This window comes from Drosophila mojavensis, unplaced genomic scaffold (genome assembly GCF_018153725.1).
Source record: "Drosophila mojavensis isolate 15081-1352.22 unplaced genomic scaffold, ASM1815372v1 contig_80, whole genome shotgun sequence".
Taxonomy (NCBI): domain Eukaryota; kingdom Metazoa; phylum Arthropoda; class Insecta; order Diptera; family Drosophilidae; genus Drosophila; species Drosophila mojavensis.
Window position 1 is genome coordinate 4,021,672 of NW_025318906.1, and position 21,155 is coordinate 4,042,826.

At 40.8% G+C, this 21,155-nt stretch overlaps 6 protein-coding genes and 1 long non-coding RNA gene across 11 annotated transcripts; 3 read left to right on the forward strand and 4 right to left on the reverse strand.

The window, feature by feature from the left end:
- Positions 1-325: 325 nt before the first annotated feature.
- LOC6578637 (protein kintoun) lies at positions 326-5,889 on the reverse strand. Its single transcript, XM_002004509.4, has 5 exons — positions 5,692-5,889; positions 2,861-4,287; positions 1,544-2,756; positions 1,315-1,468; positions 326-685 (listed from the first exon to the last, which is right to left on the reverse strand). The coding sequence occupies exons 2-5, from the start codon at positions 4,083-4,085 to the stop codon at positions 449-451; spliced, it is 2,829 nt and encodes a 942-aa protein (XP_002004545.2). The 5' UTR covers positions 4,086-4,287; positions 5,692-5,889; the 3' UTR covers positions 326-448.
- Positions 4,701-5,592, forward strand: LOC122757674. The gene is made up of 2 exons (XR_006357790.1): positions 4,701-5,310; positions 5,413-5,592. It is a non-coding gene; the product is annotated as an uncharacterized LOC122757674 (long non-coding RNA).
- Positions 5,890-6,715: 826 nt separating the features above from the next.
- LOC6578638 (activin receptor type-1) lies at positions 6,716-10,024 on the forward strand. 4 transcript variants are annotated; one of them, XM_015163263.3, is made up of 8 exons: positions 6,716-6,813; positions 7,321-7,438; positions 7,591-7,626; positions 7,732-7,807; positions 7,876-8,534; positions 8,592-9,002; positions 9,073-9,298; positions 9,360-10,024. In XM_015163263.3, the coding sequence occupies exons 1-8, from the start codon at positions 6,747-6,749 to the stop codon at positions 9,507-9,509; spliced, it is 1,743 nt and encodes a 580-aa protein (XP_015018749.1). In that variant the 5' UTR covers positions 6,716-6,746; the 3' UTR covers positions 9,510-10,024. The 4 variants fall into 4 exon arrangements, with proteins under 4 accessions (XP_015018749.1, XP_002004546.2, XP_032586684.1 ...); XM_032730793.1 differs by lacking the exon at positions 6,716-6,813 and adding an exon at positions 7,052-7,085; XM_002004510.4 differs by lacking the exon at positions 7,591-7,626 and having other exon boundaries at positions 6,717-6,813.
- Positions 10,025-10,430: 406 nt separating this feature from the next.
- On the reverse strand, positions 10,431-12,602 carry LOC6578639 (tubulin--tyrosine ligase-like protein 12). The gene has a single exon (XM_002004511.4). The coding sequence runs from the start codon at positions 12,517-12,519 to the stop codon at positions 10,618-10,620; it is 1,902 nt and encodes a 633-aa protein (XP_002004547.1). The 5' UTR covers positions 12,520-12,602; the 3' UTR covers positions 10,431-10,617.
- Positions 12,603-12,940: 338 nt separating this feature from the next.
- LOC6578640 ((Lyso)-N-acylphosphatidylethanolamine lipase) lies at positions 12,941-15,611 on the forward strand. Of its 2 annotated transcripts, none has more exons than XM_032730797.2 (2): positions 12,941-12,958; positions 14,114-15,611. In XM_032730797.2, exon 2 carries the CDS (start codon positions 14,180-14,182, stop codon positions 15,461-15,463), a length of 1,284 nt encoding a protein of 427 aa, XP_032586688.1. In that variant the 5' UTR covers positions 12,941-12,958; positions 14,114-14,179; the 3' UTR covers positions 15,464-15,611. The 2 variants fall into 2 exon arrangements, with proteins under 2 accessions (XP_032586688.1, XP_002004548.1); XM_002004512.4 differs by lacking the exon at positions 12,941-12,958 and adding an exon at positions 12,965-13,401.
- Positions 15,612-17,141: 1,530 nt separating this feature from the next.
- Positions 17,142-18,659, reverse strand: LOC6578641 (lysosomal aspartic protease). Its single transcript, XM_002004513.4, has 2 exons — positions 17,656-18,659; positions 17,142-17,576 (listed from the first exon to the last, which is right to left on the reverse strand). The coding sequence occupies exons 1-2, from the start codon at positions 18,556-18,558 to the stop codon at positions 17,316-17,318; spliced, it is 1,164 nt and encodes a 387-aa protein (XP_002004549.1). The 5' UTR covers positions 18,559-18,659; the 3' UTR covers positions 17,142-17,315.
- A 167-nt stretch (positions 18,660-18,826) lies between these two features.
- On the reverse strand, positions 18,827-20,971 carry LOC6578642 (peptidyl-prolyl cis-trans isomerase FKBP8). Its single transcript, XM_002004514.4, has 7 exons — positions 20,776-20,971; positions 20,170-20,679; positions 20,029-20,111; positions 19,819-19,960; positions 19,585-19,752; positions 19,283-19,513; positions 18,827-19,201 (listed from the first exon to the last, which is right to left on the reverse strand). The coding sequence occupies exons 2-7, from the start codon at positions 20,671-20,673 to the stop codon at positions 19,124-19,126; spliced, it is 1,206 nt and encodes a 401-aa protein (XP_002004550.1). The 5' UTR covers positions 20,674-20,679; positions 20,776-20,971; the 3' UTR covers positions 18,827-19,123.
- Positions 20,972-21,155: the final 184 nt, after the last annotated feature.

The window sequence follows — 21,155 nt, forward strand, 5'->3', positions numbered from 1 at the left end:
AAAATAGTATTATGAGAACTTTGTAATTTAACAATTTGTTTCCAATTTCATTTTAACCAAATTAAATAACAATTATATTTATGCATGTATATAACCATGTACACGTAGGTGAATTTATATATTCCTTTTATCATTTTGATTTTCTTGTTTGCCCTGATTTTTAATTCTTTATTATTATTAATATTATTATAAATATATGTACCTAAACAATTTGCAATTGTATGTGGTTATTAAATTGAGCGCCTGTTTGCCGATAAACAATGTTCACCACATTTACTATCAAAAACTTTTCGTTAAAAAAAAAAATAGTAATAATAATAGTACATTTATATTGTTGCTGTATATAATTAGTTTAATAAATGTAGCTTCAAAAATTCCATGGAAAACCTGCCTCGAAAAATAACACATGCACAGTTTGCTGATCAAGAGTGGCTTGAGCTCAGCTCCTTTATATATTCGCAGCATCCTGTGCCTCCTCATCAACATCATCCATTTCAAACATCATGGTATTCTTGGCATCAGCCTCATTGCGTTTAGTTGCGTTTTCGTTGCTGTGATTGTTTTTGTTGTTGATGGAACCATTGGTCAAGTCAAGGCCGCTGTCGTGCAGCGACTGCTTCTTGTTATCCTTGACATGAGGATGATTATTATTGTGTTGCTTGAAATACTGTGCATTGGCAGCGGTCTGAAAGGTGAAGAAGAGGCATGAGTTAGTTAATTATAAGAATATAAGATTCAATTTATCCAATGAGACAAAGAGTAGAGATACTATATACTATATATACTCAAATATATATACTATATATATACTCAAATCAGTACTTTACAGCTTTCACTAGCATTCCCCCTTTACGCTTAACCACTTTTAGTAATTGACTTTATCATGTCTAACTAATCTCAAGCATCATCATCACTCAATTAACTATTTACCTAAATCACATACCATTTGCAAGTAAATTGAAATATTTCTTTATCAATCCGAACTTTGACCTTCAGTTAATAGAGCTGGGCTGATTTAACTGGAATCGCAATAAGACTGCAGCAAACTGGTTGATGCCCGGCTTTACTTTAAATTATCGCATTTAGTTGCGAATTAATTTGCAATTTATGTTAAATATTTAACTAGCTTACACACGTAAGAGACTACTTATACCGAATTCCGAATTCCTGACCAGACAATAGATAATTTAACACTATGTACTAGACCTGGCTGTAGATAAAAATCAATATTTGCGCTTGCCGCACTAATTCAATTAGCTCCTCAAATCGGCAAATTAACAAAGTGTTGCCAATCAGTTGCTATCACAAGTTTACCTTGTGGGCGGGCTGATCGCCACTGCCGTGTGTAGAATCCACCTCCACGTAATCGGCCGAGTCGCCCTCGCTGAGGCGACGCTGTTGGGCGCGCAATTTACAATCGCGTCGCTTTTGATTCTTCTTGCGTTGGCCCAGTATGCTCGAATCAAGCCTAAAAATAGAGACGCGAATTGTCAAATTAGATGGAAATTGGTCGCAATTGAAAGCATTTTATATTTAGACGCACCTGAACACTTGCTTCATGATGTGATCATTAAATCTAACAGTCTTCTTGCAGCTCTCCGACAGACCTGCTTCATCGCCACCTCGCTCCTCGGGTATGCTGCCGAACGATTGCGAGAACCCAGTGCCAGCCGCATCCACTGAGCACGAATACGTAGAGGAGCAATCATCAATGGATGAGCAGCTATCGGAGATAGAGGGATGTGGTCCGTAGCGACTGAAACGTTTCAAGATGCCACGTTGCACGCAGCTGCTACCAAGGCTGCTCTCGTTGCACTCTGAGTAGCTGCGCTGCTTGCGATGTGGCAGCTTGAGCGTATCCATTGGCTGAGAGACGCTCGTAAAGCAATCTGAAGACGCATCTTCCAGCTGCTCTTCAGCCTCATTCTCCTTCTCCTTTTGCTCCTGTTGTTGCTGCAATTGCAGTTCTGCCTGCTGCTGCTGTTGCTGCAATTTCAGTTGTTGTTGCTGTTGCTGCTCTTTCTGTTGCTGCAGCACTTGCTCATGATGCTCTTGAGCCAATTTAAGATCCTCACAGGCCGACTCGGAGAGCGAGCGTTGCTTCTTGTTGCGCTTACGCTGCTTCTTGTTCAGCTTCTTCTGATGATGCAGCTGTTGTAACTCCTGCTGATGCTCATGCAGCAGTTCTAGACTGTCTAATGGAGCTTCATTCTCTTGCGGCTCAATTGTCACTTCCAGTGCGTGCTCCACATCATTGTGATCCATGTTAATCTGTAGTGATTTCTCCGACACTAGGTCGCATTTCTCCATCTCAGCAACCTCAACCTCAGTTTCTTTCTCATTATTGTTATTTTGGTGACCAAACACAGGGTATTCCTTGAGATCATTGCTATCGGTTCCAGCCAGATAGCTAGGCAGCAACATGCAGTGCTCATTCATAGTCAGTCGCAATACCACATTCTCATCGCCAGTATCAACTTCGACTTGATCGATACGCAGCTCTGGCTGCACCCCATCGGGCAGCTGCATTAGGAACGCATAGTGGGTGGGATAATAGCCAGTGCCCATGGAGGCAAATTGCAAGTGCAGGCTGCGTGCCTGCTGCAGGGTCTGCACCGAGTCCGGTTGCACATTCGTCACGTGCAACACGAAGACAATCACATTGTCCAAAATATTGCAATTAAACTGGGCGGGCAGCAGATAGTGCAGATTGCTCTTAAGGAATGAGCGAGGCGAAACAACGGCAGTGGGTGGGACTAAATAAACAAATCAAAGCGAAGCAAAGCAATTTAGAACAGATCTATATATATAGTATACATATATATATATATATATATATATATATATATAATCTACTTACATGCATTGGAATCATTTTCTTGATTGTGCTCACTTAGCTCGACAACAAGTTCCTCATCCTCAACTGGCGATTCGCCATTCGAGTTGAGCTCGACGCCGCTGTCCTCACGGCTGAGATTCCGCACGGTATCGTGCAAGTTGCGCTCTTCACGAGGCGTGGAACGCACCACGGGCAATGTGATGCGTAGACATCTGTGATCCGTGTCGAAGCGTGCATTGCCAGCCTTATCATTCACAGTGTAGGGTAAATCCACCTTCAGCTTGTATTTGGCCCCTTGTTTCTCGCTGAGCAGATAGACCGACTTTTCCGTCACATCCAGATGACAATCGGCCGTGGAGCTAAGCAGCGGTAATTCGATCTCAACGACCAGAGCACGTGGCACTGTCACCTGCAGCTTGGCATCCAGCTCATCTGTATATTCAGCCATATCCACGTCATGGCTATGCTTGATGCAATATTTAGGCACAGCAAATTTTGGCACGGCCGTCACCTTTGTCTTCATTGGCAAGACCTTAGACTGACCGGCATCAGCTTCGGGCTTCTTTGGATACATGTGCTCTAGGGGATGCGGTTCCTTCTCCTCGGCTGTTGGATTTTTCGATAGAGTACGCAGCACACTGGGACGCGCCATGCCCTTGTAGTCAAGCTTGGGAAACTTGAGATTGGCACGATCCAGATTTACATGATATTCCCGCTCCACGCCATCGAGAGCTGTATCGATGAGGCATTGACGGAACTGCGCGTTGCGCTTGGCCAAATGCAGTGCATCCGGATGGAAGACAACATCATAGACTTTACAAAGCTTGTTATTGGCATCGAGATCGTCGCGTGGCGGTATCTGGGCCAATGGAATGGACCAGCTGAGACCCTTTTGGCCAGTTTGGGAATTAACTGAAACCTCATTGTTGGGCCGTTCTACAACTTTGCAGCTTGCAATGTTAATAAAACATTTCAGCTCGCCATCAATTGATGTTTTAATCACAAAGCCCGGCTGGGGATGGATAAAGGTGACATCAACGCCACGCTCCTTTTCCAGCTGTGTTATCTCCTCCTCGTAGATCTTGCGATTCTCCGGATCCTGGATTTCGTCCACGTAATCGAAGAACAACTTGCGAAACTCTTCGTTCTTTAAAGCGTCACGAATGCGGTCAAACTCATCATTGGAAATATCCAACTTTTCATTACCATGGATCTTTGAGTGTTTATTACGAGTAGAAGCGGACATAGCTTCAGATCCTCAAGCTTGCACTCACTCTCACTAGTACTATCTAACTCTCACGCTCACTGACACTAGCACTTTCACGGAGTCACGCGCAATTCGACAAAGATCTCCTCTTTCAAACACTTGTGGCACTTTTTTAATAATTTTAAAGTTTTAACGCGAATAGAAGCTGGTTGCTGATGTTTTTGCTACGTTCGAGTGGGTTCTGAAATGAAAGAGAGTGAAATGGTAATTAAAGCTGATGCAATAACACGCAAAATTGATTTTCGATAGAAGCCGCATTCTGACGTACGCAGTCAATACACATACTCCCACATGCATGTATATATATACATATGTATGTTAAAGTCGATGAGTCGCTTATCACTCAATTGTCGTAGGTTTCGATTCGCTAAACATATGCAAACCCCTTTCGTAATCTACACTCACGCATTTATATGATAACATAAATACAATTCATTTTATATAAAAATAAAAGCACACTCAATATACAGCCAATAGTCGGACAGACTTACACACACACATACACTCTTTCCCTCTATCTCTTTTTGTCCCTCTCAGTAAAAATTTGCCGGTTGCACTTTATTTATTATTTTTGTTTTTGGCAACCGCGAAATTTATAATTACATAGATTATGTAACGAACATGAAGGCGGACAGAATATAGACTTAGTGGGGCGGGGTATCGTTTTATTATTATATAGTGAAAACGTACTGCGTAGTTTGCCGTTTTGTTGTGACCGTCGTTTCGTATCAGTGTCTCTGTGTGTGTGTGTAAATGTTTGCGGCGCGAGCGAACTTTTACGAATAAGCATTCAAACGCCGGCAAATATTTTGCAGGCCGTATGACGAAAGCGAATGGGGGAATGGCGGGGGCGACGATAGATAAGCAGTGGCAGCTAACCAACCACTTGCCCTCAATTGTTTTGTGTCTGCGTTGTTATTGTTCTTGTTTAGCGATGTTCTTTATATAAATAATGTGTGTGTATGTAATCTGTATGCGTTGTTAGTGTTGCGCAGCCGGACGAGATGGGATGTGAAAATACACGTATACTCAGATAAACACAGGACAATAAAATGATAGAAAAGGGACAACAGCGACACACAATCACATGTTTGGTCTGCTTAGCGCGTGTGTCCGTGTGTGTGTGTGTGTGCGTGTTTGTGTGTACACGCGCAAAAGAAAATGTGGAAAAATTATTGCAGTTACGTGACCAAGGGGAGCACATGTATGTATGAAGGTTTCACACAGAACATACAGTGTTTGATCAATATCAATACGAATGGTAGGAGATTGATTGATTTTCTGCATTTATTATGTGGCCCACTAGACAAAACCGGTCCCAAATAAGCCAAGCAGACGTAAACCAATCACACGCCCTCCGAACAGGATTTGTGAAGAGAATTGCACAGGCGCCGTTGCCATTGTAAGATGAAGTTGACAATACGAATGAACTTGAACGTAGGAAGGAAAGTCAATGACCACTGGGCAGCATTTACCGCAATCACAATTTATTAAAAAAAAGTAGTAGAACTAGCGTATTGATGCATTTTAATCCAGCAACCACACGCATACATACAAGCAGAGAGATACACAAGTCCAAACTTACCTAAAAAATATATATATGTAAATACATACGTGTATGTACTTAAATATTTATTAACTTTTATTTATTTTAATTTTTTTCTGTTAAAATTACTGGGATATTGTCTTTGACGTTTTGTTCAGATATTCTAGAAACTTTTCAGCTGATCAATTTTTTCCAGGCGAAGTAAGCTGAGGACCGGCTCAGTGTGACCTAAACAACTTAACGACGAGTGGTTTAAATAGTAATCTCTAACAACATTTGGTATTATTCTTACAGTTTTATGTATGGGCACCCAAAATTACTGCTGTTAACCAGTGTTGCCGAAACTTTTTCAGCAAAAGTAGCAAAACCGAAGGCTGAAAGTAGCTAGAAGTAGCCAACTTTCTTCTAAAATAGCTGAAAAAGTAGCAAAAAAGAAAACAGTGCTGTTTTTTCATAAAAAGTCAACTTTATTAATTTAATTCTGATAATATCTCATCTATGACCACCAGCTCGTCATTTTCACCATTGTCGCTTTTATAATTTGCCTTTTTAAGGTAGTTGGGTGGAACGCTATACTCATAGCAACATTTGCCATATCGGCGTAATCTATATGTTTTGTGGACATACAATCTTAATGAAACTTTCAAAACGTGATCATATGGCTAAAATGTGTGTACATTCCAAAGCACAAGTCTCTAGTACTTGAAATGCGTTTTTTACAAAATGATGGTGATGATAGCATATTAGAAAGCTTACCTATTCTTCAGTTGTAGTATTAATTCTACACAAAGCTCAGTACATTTAAATCATTTACATTTAAAAAGTATCGAAGCGAATTTTGTTATAAGTTCGCTTGCATTTTAGCTAAATTTAATATTTGAAAATAGCCAGATTTGTAGCTAATAGCTGTTTGAAAATTTTTGTAGCAATCGGCCTTAAAAAGTAGCCAGATCTAGCTACAAAATAGCTGATTCGGCAACACTGCTGTTAACACAATAAGCAAATGTAAATAGGGGTTTTCGGGTGACCACAGTCAGCAATGTATACCTGTTGGTGTTGGCTAACGTACGGCTGTTAGTGTTGGGAAAAAAACAATGGCAATGGAGTCAAATTTATTTTTGGTTTTTCTGTTGTCGTTTTTTTTATATAAAAATGCAAAAGGTGTGTTAAAATGTGTGTTTAATTATCACTGAGTTGATGTACAATACAAACGTTTTCACATAAACACAACTGTGTCGGTAAAAAGCGGCATATTGTCTCAAAAAAATGATGCCTACGCGCTGCTTATTTGTTTGTGTGCATGTGTGTGTGTGTGTTGCACGACAATTTGTTTTCATATGCTACTGTTCTGACCAATTGCGCCGCGAATAAAGACAAGTCTGATATAAAATTGTCACGAAGTGCATCAAAGAACATGAAAATAATATACAATCGTAAAAATATGTATTATATAAACGCATAAGAACTCTTATGTGGGCGAGCATAGCATAAAAGTGCATTTATAATCTACACACACACATGCGAACACAAACTCACTAACACATATGTATATATGCTTGCTTCTGATTTGTGTATACAAAAATGTATTTGCGTATGTGTGTGCGCGCATTGAGTATTTGCGTGTATTTGTGAGACTCATTTCAAGTGTTGTTTTTGTTGTTCTTGCAGCGGAAATAAGTGGACTGTTGTTAGATGAGCAACAGGATATGGATATGGAATTGCCGCCGCACATTAATGGCAAAGAGTTTCCAGCGATACCGCAAAACTCTTTATTAACGCATCCGAGGTAAGTCAATTGAGTAGAATTAAATGCATCTGCCAATCACTTCAATTAATAGCTAAACCAGTGCAATTATCATCTATTGCTATATCCTAATATCCCAAGACCCTAATATTTACGACCTACCCAATCTATTTACACGCTGCACTCCTTAATAGAAGACATGTTAAGAGTAAGCGACGCATGAAACGAAGGTAAAACCCATTTGCCCGCCTGTTTAATAAAGCTCCCCTCACGCACACACACATATTTTATATGCTTTGAATAATTTGCTAATCTTATATTTTTTGCATGCACAGATTAAAATGTTATGCGTGTGAACCACCCTGTCTCGATCCGAATCAACACGCCCATACATGCCAGAATGCCATACAGGTGAGTAGTAGATAGAGAGTCTGCTGTCTAATCTGTCTGATTAATCATTTCCTGCTTCTCGATTGCAGTGCTGGAAATCGCGTACACGTGATGCCGTCGGCCAGGAGCTGGTGTCGCGTGGCTGCACCAAATCCCAAGATCAGCTGCCGTTAATTTGCAATCAGAATGCATTGAATAAGTTCAACGGCCCCTCGAAACGCAACACAGCAAAGTTCATAAATATCGTTTGCTGTGCAAGCGATTTTTGCAATGATGGCGAATTCCCCGAACTGCCGCCGTTCGTCAGCGGCGATGTGGTGATCACAGCCGACAGCAGCAACTTGAGCAAAATGATTGCTGCAATTTTGGGACCATTTCTAATCATCACACTGATGGGTGCTATGGCGGTGTACTTTATGCGTCGCAGCCATCGCAAGCGACTGGCGGCAACGCGCATTAAACAGGATCCCGAATCGTATTTGGTGAATGATGAATTGTTGCGCGCCACAAGCGCAGGGGATAGTACTCTGCGTGAGTATCTACAGCATTCGGTTACTTCCGGTTCCGGTTCAGGGCTACCATTGCTGGTGCAGCGCACACTGGCCAAACAGGTGACACTGATTGAGTGCATTGGCCGCGGGAAATACGGCGAGGTGTGGCGTGGCCACTGGCACGGCGAAAGCATTGCTGTCAAAATATTTTTCAGCCGTGACGAGGAGTCGTGGAAGCGTGAAACCGAAATCTACAGGTTGGTTAACACATTAAATTACTCTGAGCTCATATTTACTAACATCAACTCTTTCAGCACCGTTTTACTGCGCCACGAGAATATCTTAGGCTTCATCGGCTCCGACATGACTTCTCGCAATTCCTGCACTCAGCTCTGGCTTATGACCCACTACTATCCACAAGGCTCGCTCTTCGATCACCTGAACCGCAATGCACTTAGCCACAATGACATGATTTGGATTTGCTTATCGATTGCGAATGGACTCGTGCATTTGCACACTGAAATCTTTGGCACTGAGGGCAAGCCTGCCATGGCACATCGCGACTTGAAATCGAAGAACATATTGGTCACGGCTAACGGCACCTGTGTCATAGCTGATTTTGGTCTAGCTGTTACACACTCGCATGTTACGGGTCAGTTGGATTTGGGAAATAATCCAAAAGTGGGCACTAAACGTTATATGGCACCTGAAGTACTGGATGAAAGGTATGCAGACTTTAATTAACTCTTGATCATTGAATAGCTCAACTAATTTCGTTACATCTCAATTCTTTAGTATCGACATGGAATGCTTTGAGGCACTGCGTCGCACTGATATTTACGCCTTTGGCTTGGTTTTGTGGGAGGTGTGTCGCCGCACCATTTCGTGTGGCATTGCCGAAGAGTATAAGGTGCCCTACTATGATGTGGTGCCCATGGATCCCAGCTTTGAGGATATGCGCAAAGTTGTCTGCATTGACAACTATAGGCCGTCCATACCCAATCGCTGGAGCTCAGATTCTGTGAGCATAAAACACTTTATAGATTATGTTACCATATACTAATTATGTTTCTCATCTACAGCTTCTGGCTGGCATGTCCAAGCTAATGAAGGAATGCTGGCATCAGAATCCGAATGTTCGCCTGCCAGCGTTGCGCATTAAAAAGACTATACATAAATTAGCTTCCGTTGATGAGAAGATACGTTTAGACTTTGATGAAGTGTGCGTTTAGTAGTTGGTTTAATGTTTAGACAGTTAAGTTTTAGCTCTTAATTAACCGTAAGCGACATTAGTTGAGTTAATTTTGCTAGCAGGCTAAGTTTCACTCATCTCTACATTATATATTGAAGTTTAATTTTTCATTTTACTCTTTTTCGTTAGTCTGTAGCTTCATGAATCGATATTTAATTTTGTGCCTTGCAAATTGCCTTAAATGTAAAAAGAGGAAGAACTAACTTGACTAGAAGTATCAACTTTATAAGTTATGCAAATTGCCTACATTTATACTTAAAACTTAAATCATTTTCATTTAAAGTGCCATTACAATTAAGAATTGGTAAATAGCAAAACGCGAAAACATTTTATATATATACATATTTATAAATAAGCTCACTTTTTACGTCATACACCTATGAACACACTGAACACTGAACGTAAACAGCTATCTAAGCAGCTATATTGTTTCTTTTTCTTATCAAGCTATGATAGAGTTATTGAGAATGTAAGCAATTGGAGACACATACACAACAACAACAAAAAAAAAAAAAAAAAAAAAAACAATCAAACACTCTCAACACACATACACATGAAACATATTGTGCACCTAGTTAAGTGAATAGTTCCCAACTACATATAGAAGATATATATACACATAGATATATATATATATATATATAACATATATATTTATCTATATACAATACTTCGTATACTGTACAAATGAGCGCTATTTAAGTTGTATATGTAGTTTACAAATGACTTTTAAGATATGTACTATCAACAAATAAAATACAACCTAATTGTTAAGCAAAAAACAAAAAAACAAAAAAAATCTAATAATTTGTCAAGTGAAGTGAACGGAAAACAAAGATCATTTAGTTAATTGAGTTAATTTCCTAAAGAGTATTCGGTGAAATAATATAAATTTCGATGATTTTCAATTTATAACGGAGAGTTTATTATCCAAAACAAATTTGTATGGTTCTAGCATAACTTTAAACTTTGTTTGTGAAGTATGAGAAATGTTTGTGAAAATTTGTTTGAAATCGTTTCTGATTATGTTTTTGGTGCACTTTATATGAATTACTAAAGTTAACATATTGAATACTTTATATATATATTTATATATTTTGATCCTTTGGTGTTAGCAGGCGGAAGGTCTTGTCGTTCTGCTCGTCGAGGAATAGCAGCTTGAAGATGTCATTGAAGAAATCGGGATAGTAATCGCAAGCTCGCTTGCAATCGGGTGTCCAATTGATCTCCAACAGCTTTGGCTGCATGTCCATCTGCGTCTCCGTCTCTTCCCGGCTCGACCATGCCAGCATTATATCGGCAGCATATAGTGCTCGCGATTGGGCACAGGGCGCTATGCCACAAGGTGGTGGCTCCTGGCTAGCGCACTGCAGCACCTCGTGCAGCATCTCACAGATGAGATCCTCCAGAGCGGCCCAGTCGTGCTGTGGATATTGCTCTTGCCACATGCTCAAGAAATCATCGCATTCTATGTGATGCAGCTGTGCATCTTCCTGGTAATTCATTACCGTATAGTGCTTCTCGTAGTCGTCAAAGTTGTCCAAGGAGAAGGCGTGATTGGCAAAGCGCAAAAAGAACTTGCGATGCACGTAAGCCTCTAGGGGCTTCACTCGCTTCAGCAGCACCACGTAGCGCACATCGAATTTGACCAAGGCATCGATTTCCTTACGCTTGAACAGCACGGGCCTCTCTATGTACTTTTGGGCTATCTTTGGTCCGGTTATAGGCAAACGCACAATTTGCTTAATGTTATTCGTGATGAGGGTATCGAGACCACGTGCCAGATTCCAGGGCTTGATAATCCAGTGGTTATCCAAACGCTTCGCTGCTCTACTCTGAAAATAAGCCACGAATTCCTTCAGCTCGGTGGATAAATTGTACGTGGTAGGCAGCCAGGCCGGATAAGTCTCCAATGTAGCCGCATTATGGTGTTCTTGAGCGGCACGACGTCCCACAATAGCCAGCAGATCCTTGATGGTTATGACATACTCAAAAGGAAACTGGTTTACGAACTTATGCGGCGTATCCCTAGCGAACTCGGCGAAATTTTTGTAGTGACTGGTGAGCCAGAGCACATCCGCCTCCTCCTGGCTGTCGACTAACTCAAATTCAGACGCTGTTAGATGCTTGCGTAGCACATCATATTCAGCGTAGACCTTTAGGGGATCACAGCGAGCAGGTGGAGTAGGTGTTGGCAAGGTCTCATCCTCGTGTGGATACGATTCGGGTATGTGACCACTGGTAAAGTAATCAGCACTCGGCTCTACCTGCAGGAAACTTTCCCCGCTCAAATCAGTCTCCTGCCAGGGCAGCAGCAAGGCGGGGCGCTGTGGCGCATCCTTGGCCACATATTCGGCAAAGTCTCGAGTCACTGGAGTGCCCTGAACCGAATCCCGTATGGGAAACAGTAAGCTGTAGGTGATGTGATTAGTGAGGTACAGCAGTGGCACTAGACGAAAGTTAGGCTCGTCCGAATGATTGACCGCTGAACCGACTTCATCCATCACATACCAAATGGGCAGACGTTGCTCGTCGGTTAAACCTTCGCTGGAAATAGTGTAGGCATGACAGTATCTCCATACACGTCTCATTACCTTATCGATGCGTTGCTCATGCTCCAGATCAACGCCCGTGATGGCGCACAATCTATCCGTCAGCTGTGGATAGTGCTCCAATTGCTGGCGTGCGGTATTCCAGCGAAATGTCCAGGCATGATCTATTAGATATATAGCCGTGGGATCGTTTGCCTTGATGCCCTGTTCGCGTGCTACCTCCAAAGCAAATGCTGGTTTTGAATTGTCGTCATCGTCCTCCTCTTCATCAACCTCATCGTAGTCGATGAGCATTAACTGCAGCGCTTCGCCAGCATCAAAGATATCCGCGCAAAGCTTGCGATAAAGTGCTGGCCAGAAATGCACAGGAATTGCAGCAGATTCTAGTTGCGGTTTGTGCAGAGCCACAAATTCATTGTATTTGTTAATTCCATCCATATCGTCTGCGAGAACGTTGTAAAGGCACTGCCTCCGACCGGCAAATCCACATGGCTGGTATATTTTCTTTTTATTTTGGCATTTAGTACTATTAAAATATACTATCAAGTAGCTACTGAAAATCCTAAAGAGCAGGATTAATAAATATTTGAACTTGTTAATTAAAGCAATCAATATCGTTAGGTGTAAGAGGAACTAATACAATATTAATAAGGGGTTGAAATTATTTACAGATGTTATTTTTGGCAGGAGAAATTAATGAATCTGATATATCAGTGATATTGTGTATTCAGTTAATTGAAACTAGTTCATCTGTTGAACTGTGTTGGTATTTTTTTTCAAATTCCGCAGCAATTTGCTTGGCAAATTTAATACCAAGCAACGAACATATGTCAGGGCTGCGGTATGCCGAACAGCTGTTGCTCCAGTCGAATTTTTGGTGAGCTCATATAAATAAATGACAACAATATACAATTTCACCATTAGACAGAAATTACACTTAAGTGGCGGCCGCATACACAAACACATCCATACAGAATACCACATACTATCAGCTAGCTAGCTTAGAAAAAAAATTCATTGTCATCACAACTCGACACTAATCGAGTCGTTTTCTGACCAACAAAAAGGGTTAACTTGGCCTATGCAATATTAACAAAATTCGCGCAAATGTTGCAACGTCGCAGTCATTTGCTAGTATTAATTATTGTCACTCTTCTGGCAAACATTCAAAATTAACAACAACTACAAAGCGTCTGAGAGAAAATACTACGAGAGAAAAATTTAAGAAAATATACTCAAATGAGTGGCACACTGTCATTGCCAAACCAAGCCGAAGGCCCTGCAGATGCTCCGCTAGAGGCTCGGTCAATGGACGTTGAGGTAAGCGAAACGAGAACGAAAAAGGATTTTGAATGACTTTGACACAATTAAAGCCACAAAGGTCAAACAATAAGCTCTGAATGCTTAGAAATATGATATACACATGTGTGTGCATATATACAAACTTACAAATCTATATATATATATACATTCTAACATACATCAATGCATATGTATGTATGTAATTAAATGCGCAGTTTCTGTGGGCGCGATCATTGTGTCCGTTAGGTAATCCACGCCCATTTGGCGGCACTTCCGCGTATGCCATAGCAGCTGTGACGTATTTTTATAAACATATATGTGTGTGTGCATATATATGTGTGTGAACAATTGCTGCTGCGCCTGTAAATCAGAGTATAACAATACTCCATTTTCGTCAGCTGTCAAGTATAACAATAATTATGGAATAGAATAGTATAAGAGTGCACTACAATAATATACAAAAGCTGCTATAAACTCTTGCTGTTGCTTTGCTATAGAATGTATGTCTTGTCTCTATCAAGATATGTTATGTGTATATTTGCCTATGTGTAATATCAACCATTTTTCTAATCATACACAAGGAAAAACAAAAACAAAAGCTGCATTTTTCACAACAAAATTCCCTTTTACATTTGCGTTGAGAAACAATTTGACAAATTAGATAATTATAGTTATGTTTTCTGTGTAGTCAAATTCTCGTACTTAATTTTTATGAAAAATTACATTCTAGGTTTCGAAAAGTAACGGCTTCAGCCTTTGGCAATGGTGGCATAACTGGACAGCATCATCGCCAACCATGCTGCGGGCCGTAGAAAAGAAGATATTATCATATCTGAAGCTGCCCTACCGCGGCTTCTTTGTGGACATAGGTCCGGCTGTGGGCGATGCGGACAAGATCTGGACGGTGAGCATGAATACAGAGTCGAAGGAGGTGCCGCTTGTGTTGCTGCACGGCCTCGGCGCTGGTGTTGCCTTGTGGGTTATGAATTTGGATGCCTTTGCCAAGGATCGTCCCGTCTATGCTATGGATGTACTGGGCTTTGGGCGCAGCTCCAGGCCAATGTTTGCTAAGGATGCCTTGATCTGCGAGAAGCAATTTGTTAAATCTGTTGAGGAATGGCGTCGCGAAATGAATATCACCGATATGATATTGCTGGGTCACTCCATGGGCGGTTTCATTGCGTCCAGCTATGCCCTGAGCTATCCGGAGCGTGTTCGACATCTGATACTGGCCGATCCCTGGGGATTTCCCGAGAAACCCGCCGAATCGACGAATACCAAACAGATTCCACTGTGGTTGCGTGCAATTGCACGCGTTCTGACGCCACTGAATCCGCTGTGGGCGTTGCGAGCTGCCGGCCCGTTCGGCCAGTGGGTGGTGCAGAAGACACGGCCGGATATTATGCGCAAGTTCCAGAGCACCATCGAGGAGGACATTAATCTGCTGCCCCAGTATATACATCAGTGCAATGCCCAGCGGCCGAGCGGTGAATCTGCATTCCACAGCATGATGCAATCATTTGGCTGGGCCAAGCATCCAATGATCCACCGGATCAAGGATGTACGCAGCGATATACCCATCACATTCATCTATGGCTCACGCAGCTGGATCGATTCCGCATCCGGTGAGAAAATAAAATCACAAAGGGGCACAAATATGGTGGACATTAAGATCGTGACCGGTGCCGGGCATCACGTGTATGCAGATAAGCCGGACGTATTCAATCGCTATGTCAACGAGACCTGTGATATATACAAAGTCAACAAAGGTGAACGACAGCTGCAACAGTTGCCGCAGCCGGTGGCAGCAGCGATGCAGATGATCCACGGCTCAACTGAATCGGATGAGGAGCACGATGTGCCCAATCTGAATACAGCTGCGGCAACTGTGGAGATCAAGCCCGAGGCGGATGCTGCCCAGGATGTAACATCCACAACCACAAAGGATGCAGTGGCAGGAGCAACACCAGTCGTGGCAGTATCAGCACAAGCAACGAAAGCAACAGCTAAGACAAAGGCCACCAAAGGCGAACAGTCAACGAATCCAGCTGTTGATTTGGCCGATGTGAAACGAAAATGAGAGAATGCGCAATGAATATTCTTGCCGGCCTTTAAATTATTATAAATGTTGCTCCACCAACAATGTGTCTATTATTACAATTATTATTATTTTTTTTTAACTTTATTATTAGCTTGTTTTTCGTAGTATTAAATGTTGTCTTATCTTAGTCGCTCGTTTAGTTTGTTATTCTCCATTGTCGCCCAAGTCCAATCACCCAATCATTTCTTTCCCTTGTGCCTCAAGCCAACGTTGATGCGTGATTCAGTGCTCGCATCTGATTAATTACGCGTGCTATAATATTCTGTACAAAGTTCAAGAATTGTTCTATTCAACAATTTTGTGATAAATCATTTGTTATATATTCCTTATATTAGGAGTGCGCCTAAAAGCTCGCTTTTGCCTAAGAATCCATTTCCTATCATCCGTTTGACGTAGGTTCAGCTCACACGTGTGGGTCTGCGTCAGTCATCGACCCAACCCAAGGGGCCTAGAAAACAAAATTGATTTAACTTTTAGCTTAGCTCATCTCAATTAATCAAGCATTGCAATCTACAAGCAAATATGCGAATGTACTTAATGCGATTATTTCATAGGCAAAACTAATTCATTCGAATTTGATTCACTGAGCAACCCAGAAGCTGGGTCAGTTGCTAACCCATTTTTATTTAATTAGAGCCAAATGAAGCTCTCATTATCTGTATTGAATTCCTCATTTTCGTAATTACTCTCCCTTTTATTTTTGCATGTGTTCTCCCTTACTTTTTTACTCATCTGATCGTTCTGTTATATAACAATTTGCCTTATTGTATAACAGTTTGCCCTCTTATTTAACAGTTCACTCTTATACTACAGTTTACTCAATTGTGTAATAGCTCGTAGTCTGATCTTATTTATTTTCGTCTATAAGAGCTTTCTCACAAATCAGTTTTCTCTTTTATGTATGTTAATTCGCTCTCTTTGCTTATGTTAACTGTCCCAAATATATAAGCTCGTTACTTAAACAACTCTCTCTCACTCTCACTTCCCAATATAAGAGCTCGTTATCTTGAATAAGAACTTTCACTATCTCTCACATATCAACTTTCTAGCTCTCAGCTCTCTCTGCTTACCAAATAACTCGTTCGCCTCTCTATTCAATTTTCACAAATTGATCTAGATATCACAAATTTTAATCAAACTTTTTATAGAAACTAAGTTTAAGTGCCTTGTTGCATAGTGTTAATTATATTATATATACATGTACATACACATTTGTTTAGCAATTTATTTTCCAGGCTTTGTTCTATCAACGATGCTCATTGTAATAAGCGCTCGGCATATATGTATGTAAACAAATTTATGTTCATGTATGTATATAATAAATGATTGAAGTAATCAAGTGTTTTAAACCATATATGTATATGTATATATGCCCATATCAGATCTGTTTAATTTATGACTGCTCGCCATCCAATACGAGCACAAACAGCGATTCGCTTTCTTTCCGTTGAATATGCATTGGAAAGTAAATATATGTACATATATGTATATAATAAATAAACAAAGCTGTCGACTATATACAGAATTATCAAAGAGTATTAAAAAACAAAAATAATTTGCCACTTGATAAGCAAAGGTCCATGACTAACAATAACAAAACTCAGACACAACGAAGGAAAAGGCATATTTTTTGTTGTTTTTTTACACATTTTTGAACTATATATAATTATGATATTTAATTTGTTTCTCGAATTGCAAGAGTCTTTCGAACTACATGAATAATTTCACATGCTCTGGATTACAAGTACAATGCTTTTTTTTGCTGCCTTTTGCATTAGGACATACGTATGTATATATAATTGAATAGGAAAAAATGATTTCAGAGACAGCTCTACTTGGCATCGGCAAAGCCAACACGATCGTTGCCCATATCGAACTCAGTGTAGTATTTGCCAATGAAGACATCGCCCAGAATCCAGAGGGGACCATTTGGTGGTGGTATATCCATGCCCATGAAGCCGGAGAGGCAAATAGTTTTGCCCATTTGGGCAATGCGCAAAATGTAATCCTTGCCCTCCAGCTCAAAGGTCTTGCCGCCCAGCACGAATTTAATGACCGGCAAATTGGGTATCATGTCACAGGAGACGACGTACTGGAATAGTAAGCAAATATGAAATTCAATACCTCTCTACAAACACATATAAAAAGTTAACCGTAAACAGCATTCTCACCTGTCCACCCACAATGGGGGTGCCACCAATAGCCTGATTGATCGATGTAGCCTCGGCAGCAGGTGCGGCAATTAGCGAGGTGCCCGTATCAGCAATCACCTGGCAGCCACCTTTGCACAGCTCCACATTGTTTATCTGAGCCGAATCCATTTTGATTTGCCAGTAGCCCTTGCGTGTAACAGGCAAATAGGTGAAGTCGCCAGTATAATGATTGGGATCGGAGCCACCGAAAATGATTTCACCTCCTTCGGGTGCCTTGGGATCACGATTCAAGTAGAACGAAAACACCGGCTGTGCGATTAAGCTCTGCTCGAACATGTTGTAGAATGGGGGCTTAACACCATCCACCGATATCGAACTGTAGCCCAATCCAAGGATACCGTCGAATTTGGCAGCGACAAAGACCAATCCGGGTTCACTCAATGCCTCGGCGAATGTTTGGCCCTTGATGTCCAAGCCGGCAATGTTGACTGTATCGCTGGATAGGTAACCCGAGAGACTGCCCGAGCCATAGTGTATATCGAATGAAGTGCCATTTTTGTTGTATGTCGATGATTTGCTGGCATCGTATTTGTTGTGCATCAGGCAAGCGATGTTGGTCAGGTGACATTTTTTGGATGGCACCCAAAGATTAGAGGAGCCCGTATCGAAGACAACCTTAAAATTCTGGGGTGGTGTGCCAATCGATATGGGGCCGTAGTATTGGGCATCCAGGTAATTAGAGAGTGGTTCGGGTGAATCACCGGCGCCATATTTAATGCGCAATTGATGCAGCTCGGTGCCGACATCGGCAAAATGCCGGCGTACAGATTGGAATTTTGTTAACGGCACTCGCAAGAGTTGTGGCTCTGCGGCCCAGGCTAGGGCCAGGCAAGCAGCAATTAGTAGCAGTGTCTTCTGCATGACTACTGCAAGTAATTTAAATGTTTTAAGTTGGAAAATTCGCTCTCGACTGATTGGTTTGGAATCGTTTGTGTTGCAGTTAAGTAAATATTTGCGGTGCAGCAGTGAAAATGATTCAGCAAACAAAATGTACTAAATTTGACCTGAAATACCAGTCGCCGTTTTACCAGGGCTGAATAGCATTTTACATTCAGTAACTGAATTTGTTCGTTTATTGTTGTAAATACTTGATAAATTTTATAATTTTTGATTAAATCTGATACATCCGTTTGTTCTCAAAAGGCTTTTGTAATCATATATATTTATATATATATTTGCAATAAATTGTTGAATTTAATCTAACATACGATATCCAAAAACCGTAGCTCTTTGACTTATTGTTACTTTTTAAAGTGTGCTTGGTAATCCTTCTCTGTGCATATAAAAAGGGGTATCTTTATAAGCAACCATTTTCCAACGTTGATAATTTTGATATAGATATATAGATAGATCCTCTTCAAAATGCATTAGAAATTGCTTAAAGTACCGACTTGCGAAATATAGTTTATGTTCTCTTTTATCCTGTTCAGTACTTGTAGCGGTAAATAGCTACGCCCGCTACGCCTATTAAAATGGTGCCCATCAGAAATCCAATTAGTTTCAACTGGAAATGAAAAGCAAAGATTAGAGAATAAAATAGAACATTAAAAAAGAAAAAAAACGGGAATGCCATTTTTCAGCTTACTTTTGAATTATCTACCAAGGGTGTTTTCTGTCGAACGTTTGTTTTTTGCTCCATTTTCTTGGCCTGACCTAACATTTTCTGGTACATTTCTTTTTCGTTGTGCTCATCTCGGCGCGCTTTAATAAAGAGTCTAGCCAAATCTGACTGTACCGATCGATTTTCCGGCTCCAATGTCGCAACCTTCTGCAACAGCTTGATTGCCCCCTGCGTATCATTCTTGCCCTCGAGCACCTGATAACGAGGCAAGTGGGAGATAAAGCTGTGTTAAGTGCCACGTACACAATAAGCGTTATTCAACTCACCCTGCCCTTTCGATACAGGGCCTTGGGATTATTGGGCTGGCAACGCAGCACATGCTCCACAGACTGCAATGCAGCATCGTAGGCGCCAATTTTGATTTGAGCCATTGCCAAATTATTGTACACAATCAGACGATCTTCTAGCAGGCTTTGCAGATCACTGTTCGATAGCTTTACAATCAATTTGATAAATATATGATTATATTGTTACATTATACATTAATCATCAGTAATTACCTCCATATCTTCTTTGCCGAATTCCGCATCAGGATCACCATCGCGATTATCCAAATAGTCAAGGGCACGTCTATACAGATGTATTGCGTTATTGTATTCCACACGTTTGTAAAAGTAATTAGCGCGCTCTTTTTTCCTCGCACTGCATTTTCAAAATATAAATGGAAGTGATTATTATGAATTTTTAAATTATTATCTAGTATATATTACCCATATTTACGCAGCACATCAAAAGATTTCAAATCTGCAAAGTCTTCGTATTTAACATCAACCAGTTCCAATTCGTAAATCAGCTGGAATTATAAATAAATTTATGTCTTCTCCTTATCTCTAACGGATCGTTGCACTTACATTAGCGTTGGGTGGTATAACAGTTTCAGGTGGATTTTCAGTTTTAAGACCGATGGTGCCGTAGCCGAAGCGTTGATCGATGCTAACTTGTGCCACTTCGCCAACATGCATCATTGGCAGCACCATGTCCAAGCCCTGGACCACCTCGAAATCGCCTACATGACATTGGAAGCGCTCTTCTTTTTCCACAACAGTGCCATCTTCCAGCTTTCCAGTGTATGTTATTGTTACCAGATCACCGCGATTGGGCCGCTTGGCATTGGCGGGTGCCTTTTTAATAATGCGCTTGATAAGCTGCTTATTTCCCAATATATCGCATTCGATTTCATCTTCTATATCTTCCTCCTGTTTTGGATTATCCTCACTATTGCTACTACTTTGCACGGCTGCCGAGTCGGCTTCGGATGTTTCCGATTCATTCACATGGGTTCCACGAATATCGTTGGTGTCATCGGCATTGGTTAGGTCTTCAAAGGAACTGCTGCTAGATTTTTCGATGTCCATATTAAGCTGACGGATTCAAACGTATAACATTGAAACATGGAAACATGGAACAAAGGGCAAATAACCCAACCAACAAATTTGGTCACAACCATCGATACTCACTCTAAATGTAGTGCAATTTGGTACTAATTGTGGATAAACAGTCAGTGGCGTTAACTGTTTTGTAAGTGCTAAACTTTCAAACGGTTTGCGCACTGAAACGACCCAACAATTTTAGAAACTAACAAACTATTTGAAATTATACAGTAAAATTCAGGTTTGGGAATGATTACTTTCACAAGTACGTTTGACATTTCACATTACCAGGGTTGCCAACATCGCATGATCAAAGTGCCACGGCCATGTAATTGAAATTTTTATTCTCTTTGCTAATATACAATATGTTAATTTGTACATCTGATGATTTGCAAATTTCTTTTTTACTTATGGGTAATATTGCAATTAAAAATAATCTTAAGAAAAAAAATAAATAAAAATACCAA

Excerpts from the sequence above, each read along its gene's own strand:
- LOC6578637 (XM_002004509.4), bottom strand. The coding sequence starts at position 4,085 with ATGTCCGCTTCTACTCGTAATAAACACTCAAAGATCCATGGTAATGAA. Across the intron at positions 1,469-1,543 it reads ATCATGAAGCAAGTGTTCAG|GCTTGATTCGAGCATACTGG; the intron begins GTGCGTCTAAAT and ends CTCTATTTTTAG. Across the intron at positions 686-1,314 it reads GCGATCAGCCCGCCCACAAG|ACCGCTGCCAATGCACAGTA; the intron begins GTAAACTTGTGA and ends TTCACCTTTCAG.
- LOC6578638 (XM_015163263.3), top strand. The coding sequence starts at position 6,747 with ATGGCAATGGAGTCAAATTTATTTTTGGTTTTTCTGTTGTCGTTTTTT. Across the intron at positions 6,814-7,320 it reads TTTATATAAAAATGCAAAAG|CGGAAATAAGTGGACTGTTG; the intron begins GTGTGTTAAAAT and ends TTGTTCTTGCAG. Across the intron at positions 7,808-7,875 it reads CATGCCAGAATGCCATACAG|TGCTGGAAATCGCGTACACG; the intron begins GTGAGTAGTAGA and ends TCTCGATTGCAG.
- LOC6578639 (XM_002004511.4), bottom strand. The coding sequence starts at position 12,519 with ATGGATGGAATTAACAAATACAATGAATTTGTGGCTCTGCACAAACCG.
- LOC6578640 (XM_002004512.4), top strand. The coding sequence starts at position 13,321 with ATGAGTGGCACACTGTCATTGCCAAACCAAGCCGAAGGCCCTGCAGAT. Across the intron at positions 13,402-14,113 it reads CTCGGTCAATGGACGTTGAG|GTTTCGAAAAGTAACGGCTT; the intron begins GTAAGCGAAACG and ends ATTACATTCTAG.
- LOC6578641 (XM_002004513.4), bottom strand. The coding sequence starts at position 18,558 with ATGCAGAAGACACTGCTACTAATTGCTGCTTGCCTGGCCCTAGCCTGG. Across the intron at positions 17,577-17,655 it reads CCCCCATTGTGGGTGGACAG|TACGTCGTCTCCTGTGACAT; the intron begins GTGAGAATGCTG and ends TTACTATTCCAG.
- LOC6578642 (XM_002004514.4), bottom strand. The coding sequence starts at position 20,673 with ATGGACATCGAAAAATCTAGCAGCAGTTCCTTTGAAGACCTAACCAAT. Across the intron at positions 20,112-20,169 it reads TTATACCACCCAACGCTAAT|CTGATTTACGAATTGGAACT; the intron begins GTAAGTGCAACG and ends TTATAATTCCAG. Across the intron at positions 19,961-20,028 it reads GATGTGCTGCGTAAATATGG|TGCGAGGAAAAAAGAGCGCG; the intron begins GTAATATATACT and ends TTGAAAATGCAG.